Raw genomic sequence first — 16221 nt, forward strand, 5'->3', positions numbered from 1 at the left:
ATGTAGAGCTGTGCATCATCCGCGTAGTTATGGTAGCTAATCTTATTTCCTGTTATAACCTGAGCCAGTGGGAGCATATAAATATTGAAAAGAAGGGGTCCTAGGATTGAACCGTGGGGTACCCCAAATGTGACCTTTGACCTCTCTGATGAGAAGTTTCTGATTGAAACAAAGAAATCCCTGTTCTTCATGTAAGATTCAAACCAGTTGAGCACTGGACCGGAGAGTCTGACCCAACTCTCCAGTCGATTCAGTAAAATGACGTGGTCAACAGTGTTGAAAGCTGCACTAAGGTCCAACAGAACCAGCACTGTGGTTCTCCCACAGTGTGTTTTTATATGGATGTCATTGAACACTTTTTCAAGGGTCGTCTCCGTGCTGTGGTGAGCACGAAAACCAGAGTGGAAGGAGTCAAAGCGATTCATTGTTGTTAGGAAGTTATTTAATTGTTTACAGCTTTTCCAATAATTTTGCTGATGAATGGGAGGTTGGAGATCGGCCTGTAATTCTGCAGTAGTGATTTGTCTAGATTGTTCTTTTTTATCAGTGGTTTGATAACTGATGCATGCTTTAGTGTTGCGTGATAGTTACGTAGTCTTTCTTTGTAGATGTCATAATAAACGTGCAGTTGAGTTTTACGCCATTTCCGTTCGGCCCTACGGCAGAGCTGTCTTGCAGATTGAGCTGTTTATGCATTTCTCCATGGAGATTTCTTCCTTCCAGTCACAACCTTCACTTTAATGGTGGCAATGTAATCAATGATATCTGAAAGTTTGCACTGAAAATTATCTACCAACTTATCTACGTCATTATAGCTTAAGGGCGAGGAAGAGGCGTAGATTTGATTAATTGTTTCTGCTGTGTTTTCTGTGAAAGTACGTTTTGTGATGGTAGCTTTTTGTCCAAGTGGGTTAACAGATAAAGAACTGTCAAAGATAACAGCACAGTGATCCGACAGGGCGACATCAGTTACAGAAGCACTGGAAATATTCACACCCTTGCTGATAACCAGGTCCAGTGCGTGTCCATGAATGTGTGTTGCTTGTTTGACATGTTGTGTTAGACCAAAACTCTCTAATGTATTACAGAGCTTTTTTGCCCCTCTGTCTTGGGGGTTGTCAACATGTAGTGTTGACAACATGTAGTCTTTCCCAATATGTAGTGTGATTGTTGTGAGTGCAGTAGCAGAGGGGAATACATGCATGAAATTAGCCCCTGGGCTCAATTCACTTGCACACAGTATGGATGTGGCATAATGCAGACTAATGTTATCACTCTGTATTATGTTATATTGTAAACAAGTTTCAATTTTTCAACACAAATGGCATAAGGTCCTACCTGGTTTTCATGGCAGGGACCCTGGCAGTACTCTGTGATGGTTTCTAGCGTTTGGCGCACCAGATCCACGTTGTTCTCGTTGATATAAAGTCCCAGCAGCCCCAGGCCCCCGGTGGTGCTTCCGCAAATGCAGTCCAGAAACTGAAGCGTCTCACACACCAGATTGTAGTTGGTCTTATTGTGCTGATGGCGGAGGAAGTTCTGAAGTCCGAGACAAAAGTCACAGTTTAGATTATCAGTTGTTTTAACAACAACAAGAACATCAATTGTTCCAGACGGATTTCAGCACCTGCAGGTCTGAGTTGTGGTTTTCACAGAGCAGCTGGAGATATCGCAGAACAGGTTTCATGATGGCGATCGACCAGCTCATCTCGGGTTCCTCTTCAACCTCGTCGGCTCCACCTGCATCGCTGTTCTGGCCAAGAAAGTCAAGATCGGGATCTAGTTCGTTCCTGTAGGAGGAGATGGCCTTCAACGTGGCCGACGAGGCCTCCTTCAGCTGTCCTCGCATCTCTTCCCTCATACAAATGCTTGAGTCTTTCCCTGCAAAGCAATGATAATAGGTGGATGGCATTAGCAGCATTTAAGAGCAAATGACCTTTTGTAAATTGATGCAGCTGAACAGCAAACGTTTATCCTTTTAGGCCTTGAAACAGTCATAATAAAATAAGAAATGTAGAGGCATCCTTTTGACAAATGAGGCATAATTAAGTGGGGTTCGGTAGCTTAAAACCACCAAATCCTGATACAATGAGCTTTTGTAAATCTTGTGAAGTAGGATGTCACACGGGCTTTTGACATGTGACTGCATGAAATGGGAACAGCATGTCAGCAGAGCAACCAAAATCACTCTGGATTTATCCAACACTGATTTATTTAAAAAAGAAAAAGAAAAAAATTAAGGCCGAGCTGAACCTCAGGACCTCACACGGTGCTAAAGAATAATTGTTTCTATGGCAATGCCTGTCTGCTCTCAGGTATAATAAGTGACTCAGTTTTTCATGTAAATATGTGTGGCTAACAGGCATTTGAACATTTGGGGATAATGACTGGTGGTAAAGTGGTTTTATTCAAGACAACAAACAAACATCTTTATTGGGATACGAGATGGATAAAAGTATTGTGAAAGTCTTCGTACAGCTTGTACTTTTTGGTATTTTGTAAAGCATCAACAAAGAACATCAATGCATTTTGTTGGCCTTCTAGTAATTTTGTCTTGCATTTAGCTGCAGTAATCTTCACTCAAATCTTTTCTTTCTATATCTATTCAGCCTCTGTTCAACCAAACAGGGGAACAAACAAAGGAAATGAGCCTCGGCTGCATTTACATTTGAGTTGTTCAAAATGTTCATAAATGTTCACAGTGTCAGTTTTCAGTAAATAAATGAATGAAATACTTCAATGCAAAATTACTCAGTTTACCGTTCCAAAACCTGGTACTGTATAAATTGTCATCTTCTCTTTTCCTGCTGCTGAAATCGAACATGTTGACGGACACGGTGGACCGGATCTCCTGCTGGGCCATGCGCAGGCGATCGTAGAAAACCTTGAAGAACTTCTCAGAGTTCTTCTGCTTAAACAACTGGTTGTAGAAGGAGTTCTGGGTGGGAGTCAGAGTGATAATTAAGACACAATCCAGATGCAGAGACGTCGAACAATGGGCAGGAATATCTGTGGAGTCCACCTGAATCTGAGTGTTTCCTCCCTTCAGAAGAGCGATGCCCAGCAAAATGCTCTGTTCGAACACTCGGTCGTTCTTGGTGCTGACTATGAGGTCGATCACCAGCTCTGTAGCCCCGACCTTATCCAGGAGACACTGAATTTCCACCATGCTGCTGCATGGCTTGTCTGAGTCCAGTGAGGCAGAACCTTCAGCAGACAATAAATGAATGAAATATTTTCACAGGTCATCTGTCTCATCTTATACCGTCGGGACACAGCGGCAATTTTAACAAGAGGGCTATTTAAAAAAATAAAATAAAGACAGTTACCTACTTCAGCTTTAAGGGAGAAAAAGAAATATCCAAACCTACATAAGCCTATATGAAAAAGTGATTTTCATACATAAAAGGGATGACACATACTTGCACAGTAGGCAAATTTACTGTATACAATACTTCAGAAATTACTTTAAATTGGTTAAAAAAAATCTGCCAACACTAAACTGCACATCTTTGCTGTCATGTTAGCTGCATTTGCTCCCCCTGCAGAGAGCAGTTATTTCAGTGTCTGCTGAGTTTTTATTTGGGGTTTTTCAGTACCTCCCGATGACTGCTTGACAAGGCCTCCTGAAGAACTGTTTCCACTCCCACCCTCCGACTTGGAGTAAAGCTTTTGAGTTCCAAAGTAGCGAGTGAGGAGAATCTTTCTCAGCTCATTTCCCTGTGGAGACAGAAACCATCAGATTAACATATATTCAAACTAAAACCGGACCATTTTCACATATTAGTCACAGTGATGCCGTTTGAGTTGCTGAACAAAAACATTAAAAAAATAATAATACAAGGTAACAAATCCTAATGTAAGAAGCAAGAACAATAGTGGAAATCGATCAATTATCTCAGAGATTGCCGAGCACATTTTATCCCAATCCACCTAATGGGAACCATCACAATTATTCCACGATACATTTCTCTTGTAATGGGAATGCCGTCACACTGCATGGCAACGCTGTTCTCAACAAATAAATCAAAGATTGAGAGAGCACAGCGGTAACTGTATGTTTCAATAATGGGACATTTATAAAACAATCTGCAACGTCTGAGAAGAAATAAGAAAGATGTTTGCCCACTTGAAAATTTCTTCTGTTGCAGCCTTTACGCAGAAATATTTCTCACCCCGAAACAGTTTTGGTTTTAGAGGTGGACTTCCTCCGTCTGTATAAATTCAAGCGTGCAACTCGTGCCTTTACATTCTACTTTTGGATTTTCTGGCATACAAGCAAACTTTTATGGGTCCTTTAATTATGGCGGGTCATTCAGATCCTGAATCAGCAAACCATTCAGGTTTCAGGCCCAGATAATCATACCACTACCACCATGCCCGACTGTTGGAAAGATTTTATTTTTCTGTTATTTTTCTGAAGTAATGAGATGCACATCTTCCAAAAAGTCATTTTGTCAATGTCACTCCACAAAATATTTAATATAAAGACTAATGTTGTGAAAAACCTAAAATGCAGGCCAACCACACTACATACAGTCATATTCTAATTGCATCTGTACGAATAAAGGCTACTTGATGTATGTGAGGGGAATCAATGAGTTGCACATTGTTCATTTTCTTCCACAGAAGCAGCAGGTTTGCTTCAAGAAGCCATTTATTTTCCTACAATCTGCAGTTATCTTCTGTCTCATGTGACATTTATGGCTGAAGAGCAGAAACAGGATGGAAACTGTGCATAGAGATAATCTCTCAGTGGTGGCTGTGTAATAAGAGGGAGGGTGACTGAAAGCTAGATGGACTACTATGGAAACAATTAGTAAACATATATAATTATTGTGCAGGACAAACTATAGAGGTTGCAGGGGGGTTAATACTGGTTTCTGTGGCAACAGGTATTGACACAGGCATACCAACAGAGAAGATAGACATAAAAAAACAGAAGTGAAACAAGATGAAGCCTCCTAGTGTTAAAGAGAGATGATAAGGAAAAGCTCTTGTAGACTGCAGTTTGTGATGTGTAACAGATTTTACACTTTGCAATAATTTTAATATGATACCACGTATGACAGCCAGTCTATGGAAGACACTTCCAAAAAGGTTGCAAGTAGCTCAACTACAATATTAAGTTTCTGCTAAAATAATTGAGTGCTACAGAAAAAAAAAAAAAAAAAGCTTTCGTCATCAGTATTTTTGCCAGTTTTAGGCACAAACGAAGTTGAGCCAGAAGAGCAGATCAGCTAAACTTCCACAAACTGTGAATGGGCATAAGGAAGAGCTTGTGTAGCTGATGCTCTCCGTGTCAGTAAACACTCAATCTCATCTGCAGTCAGCACAGACACTTGTCTGCCTGCACTGTCTGGCTGAGCGGCTTCACAAACACACACAGCCGCAAGAATAGTTGAGGATGAGCCATCGAGCCAGTTTCTCATTTCCACACTGCACTGCAAACACAATTTCAAGAATCACGATATAGCACATGATTGATTTCAAATTAAGGAATATTTGGAGTTGATTTCTCCCCCTTTCTGACTGAGCCCGTGCTGGCACTCGGCAGGGAAGCGAAGGTCCAACAGGAGATAGTTGAAAGGAGGAAGGGGAGGAGGGTTCTCTCTCACTTGTCTTCCCTCTGGGCGATGCAGTCTGCTGGCTACGACCGCAGGAAGAGAGAAGAGAAAGGGGAAGACATGATAGAGAGAATGGAGGAGAGTCAGTCCAGCCAGCCTGACTCATCTGCTTGCTACTGCACTGACGAGAAAAACTCCAGTCAGATGATGTAAGAGCCACGAGAGCAAAAGACAGAGTTAGAGGTAAAAGTGCCGACAGAAGTCAAGCAGGCTGGAGGGAGGGCAAACACAGCGGAGCAAGGAAGCAGTCGTGATGTTTTAAAATGTGCACTGGCACGCCACACTGCGGTTCTGCTGTCCAGGCTGGGGATGAGCTGCCGATTCCTTTCAGTCGGCATCTCAACAGTCCGTTTCCCCCTCCCTCCTTCCTCTTGCAGAGCTCTGAGAGTCTTCTCCACACAGGAGAGAAGACTGAATTAAACAAGTACTTCTTTGGGTGGTCTGAAAACTCATGCAGGTAGCAGAGGGCAGCACCAGTGGTATCAGAGTTGCTCAGTTCAAATGAGATTACATAGTTAAGCCAGAGGAAAAAAAAAATCCTCCAAGCAGGTTAAGGAATTTAGAAAAGGTCCAGGGGAATGTGGTTTTTTTTTGTGATGGGTTCTGTCAGAAGAGATATCTCTTTTTGTTTGTCTTGGGATTAAGCGGACTTCAATACAGAATTTTTTTTTTTTAACAAGCTATAGGAGTCCAACTATTTCAGCATCAGTAAACACCATCCCACACTTTCTGCAAGATAAACTTGCCAAAACTGAACCACCGATGGCTAATGCTATGGATGCACAATATATCAGCAGCATTATCGGTATCGGCAGATCAATACTGCCAAGATAAAAAAAACTGGACTGAAAACTACTGATGTTTATTTCCATCTTGTTGCCTTTTTGGTATGTGTATTACGACCAGGAAGGGAGGCGCTTGACGTTGTGGTACAATGACGCAGTGTGGGACTGTGGAGTGTTTAAAGCAGAAAAACAACGTCAGTGACATGGTTGGGTTTTTTTCATGGTGTCAAAAGGGCAGGGAAGTTCATCTGATATCGGTCAATGTCAGTTATCAGCAATAATAATATTGGATATCAACAAGGGCCCAAATTTATGTTTTGGTGCGTCCACTATGAGCGGATCAAGGATAATAATTAATATCTCCTTAAGAATAACACAGTATGAAACATGTAAGAAATATACTTACCAGTGACTAAGCTGTTTAAAGATCTATGAAGCAACAGCATTTTTTTCTAACTGGTTGACCTATGACCTTCTTGCAGTGCTTTAATGACTCAGTGTATAAGAAGAATTTAAACTCTGTCTAATTGATATGTTAATCCGTTAAACACAGCACGTTAATTCTGCATCCAATATATTCAATAAGATTTTTTTCTTTTTTACTTTACAGACACCATCATTGAGCTCTGCTTGCATGTTCATATGGCCAAAAAAGGACAAACTGAATGTATATCTGATAAAATCCTGCAAGAGAAACAAACATCACGAGCTGCAGTTTTACAACTTTTTAAAGCGGCCGTCCCTCGGCACATGAAATGATTTTACCCAACAAACAAGCACATCAGCAAAACAAATTAAGCCCACATGTGAAAGAAATTGGTAATTCAGGGAAATGCAGGAACAGCAGCATAAACAGCATAAAGTATTTAGTACAAGGTTAACCACTGAGCATTTGCTAAATTGTTATTCTCCAACAATGTTGGGTTCCGACTTTATCAGGGGAAAGAAAATTATCAAGATAGTTTGTTTGACTGCTTGGTGCTTCAATTAAACGCTAAGCATTTAGACAAAGTAAAGAAGTTTGTTTACCTCTGAAACTTGTATTGTTTTACCTCGGATGAATGTTCTTTGTGGCTCAGTTGGTCAATGGCTGCATGACTTGACCTGACGGGTCAGTGAGCGGAGAAGTGGTGGAGTGGGTTGGTGGGTCGATCAGAGCATGGGATGGAGAGTAGCTGGGCTCAATAGGCAGTTGAATGGGTGGGTGGGGTTTTGGGTGGGAAAGTCAATAGGTATTTGTGACTCTCTTGCTCTCAATGAAGGCGGATGCTTTTTTCCTCTGCTCCCTCGCTGTCCATACCTGCCCTGCTTGCTCTGTTTTTATCGGGTCTTTTTCTATATTTTTGGTGCCTTTCTTTGCACATCATTAAAATCTACAAATTATGGATCTGGTCAACTGGTCTCTCAATGCAATTGATCAAATTTTCGACGAGAAGTCTGGGCACAGGAGATCCCTCTTGACCTGCAGGGACACACCCGGCAGGATTCACCCTGGATTTATTCATGATAACAGGATTTCTAATGTTTGGAGCTTATGGATTCCTGGATTATCGACAAATTTGTGACGGACTTGGCCGAACTAGCAAACACTTGGACTGTTGGTGTGGACAGAGACGAGGACTCTAAAACTCACTAACGAGTTGGAATCAATCTTGGAGAAGTTGCTAGTTTCGGTTCAGTGGAACAACCAAACTAATTTGGATAATTGGGAACTGAGATGTATTGGAGAGACTTTAGCGAAGATTGAAATTCATAATCTTCACGACCTAAGACATTCTGTTTATAAATTGGCTTTCCCCGTGTGGCCTTGGAAGGGCTGCATATCTCTAATTTCCTCGAAGATATGTAAACATAACGCTCTTCCCTTCTCACCCCCTGCTGTTTCCATGGAGCTGTGGAGCTGAGCGCTCCTAAGGACATCATGCCTTGATAAACACCTCTGTCGGACTATGCCAAGCCACCTGACGTCACCGCCTTCACTCATGTCTTTGTTTTGCCCCTTTGTTTTGTCTGAATGTTGCCATCTGCCCTAATGTGTCCTTTCCTCTTTTCCTTTGGTTTGTTATTTTGTTTGCATTTCCTTTTAACTCATGTAAAGCACTTTGAATTGCCTTGTTGCTGAAAATGTTCTATATAAATAAAATTACCTTACCTCACGGGTTGATGGCAGATGGATGAAAAATGAAGGGGTGGGTCATTGGGTGGATAGACTGGTGGATATATGAATAGGTTGGTTGAAGTTTTATTTGGTGGTTTGATAGTCAAATGGATGGATAAGTGAAGAGGATGGCCTCTGAATGGTTGGGCAATGGGGGGATGAGTTGGTGTGGGAATGACGGGGAGGATTGGTGGGTAGATTCGTTTTTGCAAAGACAAACTTGTTTCTTTTGTCCACTTTTTTTTTCTTTTTTTAAGAGCACATGGAGCATTATTACGCTCCATGTGCTCTTTGTCCATGTATTATCACGGTCTAGTATAGCGGTTCTCAAAGTGGGCGGTACCGCCCCCCAGGGGGCGTTCAGAGGACGGCAGGGGGCGCTGGCGGACATTTTTACAAAAGTGGGGCGCTGGTATTCCTTTGGGGGGCGTTTGGTCGAAGGTAAACTTTACACCTTAAATGCACAACAATGCCAGTTTAGACTTTGAGCAATTTGGTGAAACTGTATTGTGTAACATTAAACTATGCTTGGCTGCAACTGTATCGATGGCAGCTCTTCTTCTATTCAGTGTTTGTTAGCTTCTGTTAGCTTCTTGGCGCAGCTCCGTTTTCCTGCTACTGGTAGCTAAAATCACAATACCTTCACTGTGTATCCCTCTGAAAAATGAACCCATTTAAATAAAGATATAAAGAAATCCCTCCATGGGTGATACCATGATAGAGAGCGTTCATTTTATAGCGTTAACACCAGAGCTGTAAGTGGTCCGGTATGAAAAGGGGGTGATAGAACAACGGGACCACAGAACTTTTACATTTCCATAATCAGAATGCAGAAATTGTTTCCAATGTTTTAAAAGGTTTATGTCAGTCTGCCTTTTCCCCATCGATACGCCCTGCACCTTAGGGGCTTAAAAAAAAACAAAAAAAAAAAACGACGCGCACATTGCGCAAAACTCTGAAACAGGAGAAGCGGGACATAAAACGGAGCAACGAACTAGATGTGAATTATGGCATAAAAACAGAATCCGACCCTGAACAGTGAAAAATCAACACATGATGTGGAAAATCATGGTGATTAGGCGGCGCAGCAGGTGATAAGTGAAAATTACTGGTGGTCAATAAACGATAAAATAAATGTAGCATCAGGAAAGAAACTAAAGTGGACATAGCGATAAACCAAGAGAGGATAATACTAATCAAAAGAAACTAAATGGAAATGAATGAACAGCAAAATGCAAGAATAAACTAAGAAACTAAAGTAAATACAGAGGAATAAACTGGTATGGCAAGACCTTTCGAGCAATAATTAATACAGAGGACTGTATAGCAAGAATAAACAGACACTATTTCCAGATAAAAGGTAAAATAATATTGTTGAAGTGCCATGGGTTTGTTTATTCAGTATCTAGTACTGAGAATAAATATATCTTACAGACCATAACAGTAAAGAACTGATCGCTTATTTATGTTTTTAATTAGATTTGATATATTTATTTCTTCAATATTATTTTTCATGTCAGTGTTAATGTCATGAGGCTGGTGACTCCATGACACTTTCAATTTGACTCATTAGGATTTGATTAAGAACCAGATTTGTTCTTTGTAATTTCTGTCCAGTAAAACTATTAATATATAAATCAATAGACAGGTCTGTATAAAGATATAATCCATGTTTCTGTCTCATATTTGTATGGTATTAAAAGGATCTGGAACTTTTGTTTTACAACTGAAAGGTCTGGTTTGCACAATAAATGCCATGTGGGTGAAGTTTTATGGATGATACTCTGATGTCCCATTCTCCTGAAGGCAGCACAGAGCTGCACCACCAGAAATTGACAGAAACACCGAAGAGAAGAAGAGCTATGATTAATGTAGTTACAGTTCTATCCATATTTTAATGTTGCAGAGCTCAGTCGTTTTGCAAATAGATCAAAGTTTAAACTGGCATGTTGAACATCTTTTATCTGGTCATTTTGTGCAAGATTTAAAAACTAGAAAATGGCACAAAATAAGAATATTTTTCCACTTTGATTGGCTGCTGTTTGGCCTACCAATTTTAACTTGAATGTTCATTGCATTTTTCGTAGACGCCTGTGAAAATAATTTCTATTCCCATGACTTTTTTGTTCTCTGGGAAATAATTTTTGATGATAAATACAGAAACAAGCATACAAATTAAAACATCTACAATAGTGATAGTTATATTAATGATAAAGTAATGGTCAGTACAAAGTAGCCTGCAAATTCTTTGGTGGGGGGCGGTGAGGGATCTGGATAAAGGCTAGGGGGCGCTGGGCCAAAAAAGGTTGAGAAACACTGGTCTAGAACAACAAATCGTCTGGGGGAAAAAAGCAGACAAACTCCAAAGCAAAATATTCTGACAGCTCTGAACTAAAGTTCTTGCTAAAAGCTCACTTATATTTTCTGGACTTCATCAAGTCTTGCACAATGTAGGTGCTGGTTTGAATTTTATTCTATTTTTTTGAATAATTTCACAAGCATATCATCTTGTGGCGTGACGTGACCTGCCGAGGATCTTCCAGATCAGCATCCACAGAGACCTGGAAGACTCAAAGGCGTTTGTGTTTTCATGTCTACAAGCCGCATTAGCAAAACTGAAACAACCAACCAGTAAGGACATGAACTAAACCTGCATGTCATCCATCCTGTTGTCAGTCATGTGCCTCTTTGAGCACAACTGGCCTAACTCACATGCAATCAGATTCAAATAACAGACCATGAACTGAGTCCAAACATTGTTCACAGTCACAATTAATCTCATTCATAGAATCCCTAGGATGCATAATGTTCTCATCTGAAATACCAAGACTTTAACAGGCTAACAAAACGGAACAAAACATCTTTTTTTCCCCGGTGTTCAAAGATGTTCAATAAAAAACAAACAATAATTAAACTGGCAGGCATGTGTCAAAGTAGTTCTTATAATTTAGTTAATGAGTATATTTTTTTTACCCGTTAAATAGAAAGAAGGTGGTTTAAAAGGACAAGACCAGATGTTGCAAGTTGTATTTATATCTTATTACTAAGTTATTAATTCTTCAGAGTGGGCAAACTTTACACTTATTTTTAACTAATTTAAACAGTTAAACCGTTTGTGAAGGAGTTTCGGGAGCTTAAGCAGACTCGGTGCTCTTGGAGCATTTTCACATTCAATATGTAGACTTCTTTTGCAAAGTCACGTCCAGGCCAGACAACCAACATGTGCTAATCCCTCATCACCATGGAGACCAATGTATAAACCTCCCTTAACAGACACCTGACTAACAGATTGAGGGAAATGAAGACAGAAAGGAAGAGAGATCGCCTCATCAGAGGCAGTAAATCTTGCCATTAACAGCAAATACATTTTTAAACAACTTTTGAGTACTTTCTGGTTTGTGGGCTTCAACAGCATAACGGCTCCATATTTAGCCCAGACATGTCCCAGTTTAAACTTTTTCTGATTTTGACCCAGCACGATGCGTCAGCCCAAATACATGTGAAGGTTGAACTGTACAGCAGTCACATTTACAACACCTGTCTGGAGAAACAAGCTACAGCGCACAGGGACTCCCATCCCGTCTCGTTACATGACAGCCAAAAGAGGGAAAACCCTGCAGGATGAGTTCACACCGAGACAGCCAGCATTGCAGGGATAGCATGTGCTTGAGCAAGGCTTTACCCCTACATGCATGCATGTAATGCACTTAGCATCAAGACAGTGGTAATCTGTAAATCTGCTTTGCCTTTGGGTGAGTTGGTGTGAAACCTGGCAAGCACAGAGGTGGGACAGATGCACACACAAAGAGACAGGCAGCGTGTGAATGACAGGGAGGAGAGTGTGAGATAGGCGGGACAAGAAATCCTGAGAGAGTGATCTATATTACATAAGCAGCTTTTTTGGTCTACTGTAAACAAGAAGATGTGTACTGTACACAAGACAACACGTGGCACAGCTGTACGTAAAGCTGGACACATAAAACACACATTTAGTCAAATTAACGACTTGCATTAATGTGTAAAAAAACAAAAAATTTAAACAGTAAAATTTCAAGGTTTATGACACTTTTTCAGATTAAGTCATTTTAGTCTATTGCCTGCTGCTGAAAGCTTGTGGCTAACTGCTAAGCTAATGCTTTGCAAAGTTTCCTGGATCTGAAATGAGCCAGTTTAGTGCAACTGGTACTAAAGCATGAGGCTGGTGCCGGTATCAAGAAATTACAACGTTTTAGGAAAAAACTGTTTAAAAATGGGGGAAAAAATGATTCCATGTCATCCCAAAGGTTTAATACGCCCTTCCTCCACCTGGTTTTGCATAAAACCAGAGTCTTAGGAAATATTTATTATTAAGGTAAGGAGTTACAGGATTCATGTTAAGCTTCTGGTTGCAGGCTAGCAACCAGAACAAACACATCAACGAATAAGTGTCGCTCTATTGAGAACACAACAGTAAACATTAATAATATGCTGCACAATATGCTCTTCAAAGTGAACACTATTTTTTTGTGAGTATTGCTCAAAATATTGTTTTAGACCACTTCAGTAATACACAATCATACGCAGAGTACATCCTTTGATGAATGTAGTAGCTCTGAATCTAACAAATATTGAAATAAATAAGGGATTTACGTAAAAAAATCTGATATACTGAAGTGTTAATCTAAAAGAAGTATATTGATGTATTCTACATGAAACCGGTTAATATGTTTATAAAGTGAAAATGTTAGAAGAGCCTAGATTTGGTGCATTTAATGAAAATTATTATAATTTTTTTTTAAAATGTGCATTAACAATCACAGCCGATTAAGGAAAACAAAAAAAACAACTTTCCAAATCACTAATCCGGCCAAATGACTGACGCAAATCTAAAGCGTAGTGTAATCCTTTAAAGAAACCTGAATAAAGACCATTTTATTTAACCCAATGCTGTGAAATTTCTCGGGTCCAGCATCAGTGCACTTTATCAACCATTCTTTTAAACATTTTCTTCGAAATAAAATCTCCTGCACCCTGGATATCTTCAGGGCGAGTTGGAGCACAAACATTTACACAGGACCCCTTATCTGACGGCTCAAACAAGCACCGTGCCGGGCGACTGCCCACGTTCCCCCTCATGTTGTCCACCCAGCCACGATCTGGCCAAACGCAGGTCAGGGTCTGGGTGGGACAACACGGCAGCGAGATAGAGAGAATAAGCTGAACGCGAGGACAGAATGCGACTAACCGAGACTAAGCATCAAACGAGGAGGAGGGGGGGAGAGAGAGAGAGAGAGCAAACAGAGGAGCGAGAGAGTGCGCAGAGAGGGAGAACGTGAGGCTCCACGTGATTCTGGCTCAGCCACTGCAGGCTGTTACGTAACCGCACCCCCTGCCCTGTCTCCTCATGGACTGAGCAGACTCTCTCCTATCCCTCACCCGGCAGACGCTGCCCGCTCTCTCCCCCCTCCTCCCTCTCACATGGCTCCTCACATGGCTCTCCTCTCTTTCTCCTCTCTCTCTCACTCGCTTCTCCACCCACTCATTGTACCCCAGGGGAGCCACCAGTCTCAGCTGCCTAAGCTGTCACTCTGTGTCTCTCTGCTTCTGTTTTTTTTTTTTTTTTTTTGTCTGTCTGCCGCTCCCTCTCTCATTATTTCCATCAGCCACCGTCCTCTCCCTCCTTCTCAGCCTCTCGTGCTGTGAAGCAGCAGCTCCACACTCAGGGCTGAAGGGAAACGACAGAGAGGCTACAAACGCACTCATGAACACCTACACAAAGTGACATTTCACAGATTGTTACTGCACCGTCTGGCGTCTAGGATGAGCCGCGCCACTTTTAAAAAGTGACTCGCTTTTCCATCTTGAATCCTTCTGATCTTTTTTTTTTTTGTTTTTTTTACACAACTGCTAAGCCAGCTTTGGGGGGAAAAAACTTCACTGAGAGCACAAACCGAGAAAGGAAAGTCAATACTGGCAGGAATGCATTCTTTTGACAGCTAATTCAATAATCCCAGTTTTTAAGACAATAATCTGACTTGCGAATTAAAAACTCCAGTGTCTCTCAGGGTTCTCACACTGTGTTGATGACCTGCAGTTCATACTTTTCAAACCTAAATGAGCAGCTTTCACTTCATATTAGCTTTCACTTCATATTTATTAAAGTTGATTAAAGTTTACTATTAATTTACTGCAGATATCCTTACAGTCTTTAGTTTTAAGTACAAAACCTTCAAGTAAGGAGAGACAAATGGATGAATGGACAGATGGATGGATGAAGGAATGGATACAGACAAAATGAAGACCTAAGACCGATGGATGGATGGATAAATAAATAAATAAATAAATAAATAAATAAATAAATAAATAAATAAATATTCATAGGACACGGGGTCCTGCTGAACCTCCTCTCGCTGCAGTATTGATTTGTTTGTTCAGTGCTTGCCCCCCCACCTTGTCCTCCTTCCAACGCTTTCCCCCTTTTCCTTCTCAGTGTGAGCGTGTCCTCAAGTGCCTCCCTGGCTTATGTAACGCGGGCAAACCCGCAGCATACTGATGAGGAAAATCGAGGCTCCGGGCCGAAACAACCGGGGAGAAAACAAGGACTCTGTTGCACTACCCATGGCGATTGGCATGTGGAGACACGCCTATTGCAAAATTTTAAGTACTTAACGTAATTAATGCATTTTGAAAGGATGGAAGAACAAACTGCAAAAAAAGGACCAAGAAACAGCAGGTGAAGCACTTACAGATTCCTGAAAACTTTCCTTCTTCTCCATCATCTCTCTGATGGTCTCCAGGATCTTTATACACAGCTTTTCCTCTTGTTCCATAAGCTGCTTGGTGTGTTTGATTAGTCTGGCAAAGAGAGATCAGGGAAATGTTGTTTAGTTTATAATTGATTCCTACAAGTGCAGCAAAAATCCCATAAGACAAACCAACTCCTGATCACCACAGAGAAGCAGAAGAAAAGTGGTATTTGTGATCGTTTTATAGCATGTTAAGAGAATCCTCATGTAATAATGCAAAAACAATTTGTGCATTTACATTTTCACTTGAAAAAAAATAGAAATTCAGCACAAAGTGGGGTTTAATAGTGGAGCAGAAGGGAAAGATACAAGGTTTGTAATATTTCTTGCAAATAATAAATTGAAAGGTGACACTTCCAACATTACATCATCAACAAGCATTACTGCGGTGACATCTTCATCACAGGCCTATCGTTTCTACCGTGTACTGTGCATATCATGCATTACTAATGGGCATCAGAGTAAAAGGGGATCAATACAAATCCAGGTCACACTTTTCAGGCGTTCATTTAGATTTTTACAGTTGTACACCCTGCTTGCAGAGGTGTGAAATCCCACCTCTGCAAGCAATTGAACCAGTCTTTCAAAACAGTTTGGGATTTTTGTTTGCTTTTTTTCCAGCAAGGTGAGGTGTATTATTTTGGACAGTTTTATTTATTATTTTGGACAGCTACTTACTTGGACATAAAGGCTCCGCTCTCGCAGCGTAACCGAGCAGCCTCTGGAAACAGCAGCTCAGGACTTTGCAGAACATCCACCAAAACAGAAAATTCTGCTTGAACCCTCGGACAGAACTCATCCTCCAAGTACGACACAACCCCCTTAAAAACAGAGGCAGAGACATAGAAAGATGCAGCTGGACTCTG

At 40.9% G+C, this 16221-nt stretch overlaps 1 protein-coding gene across 1 annotated transcript in view; it reads right to left on the reverse strand.

The window, feature by feature from the left end:
• itpr2 (inositol 1,4,5-trisphosphate receptor, type 2) overlaps window positions 1-16221 on the reverse strand; it is a 70316-nt gene that overhangs the window by 23836 nt on the left and 30259 nt on the right. The window contains exons 36-42 of the mRNA XM_008411467.3: window positions 16034-16176; window positions 15296-15404; window positions 3600-3720; window positions 3023-3207; window positions 2761-2938; window positions 1628-1881; window positions 1339-1539 (exon numbers count right to left, since the gene is read on the reverse strand). Coding sequence (XP_008409689.1) covers window positions 1339-1539; window positions 1628-1881; window positions 2761-2938; window positions 3023-3207; window positions 3600-3720; window positions 15296-15404; window positions 16034-16176 — 1191 coding nt within the window. The remainder of the gene's footprint in view (window positions 1-1338; window positions 1540-1627; window positions 1882-2760; window positions 2939-3022; window positions 3208-3599; window positions 3721-15295; window positions 15405-16033; window positions 16177-16221) is intronic.

This window comes from Poecilia reticulata, chromosome 6, assembly GCF_904066995.2.
Source record: "Poecilia reticulata chromosome 6, P_reticulata-male-v2, whole genome shotgun sequence".
NCBI classification, from domain to species: domain Eukaryota; kingdom Metazoa; phylum Chordata; class Actinopteri; order Cyprinodontiformes; family Poeciliidae; genus Poecilia; species Poecilia reticulata.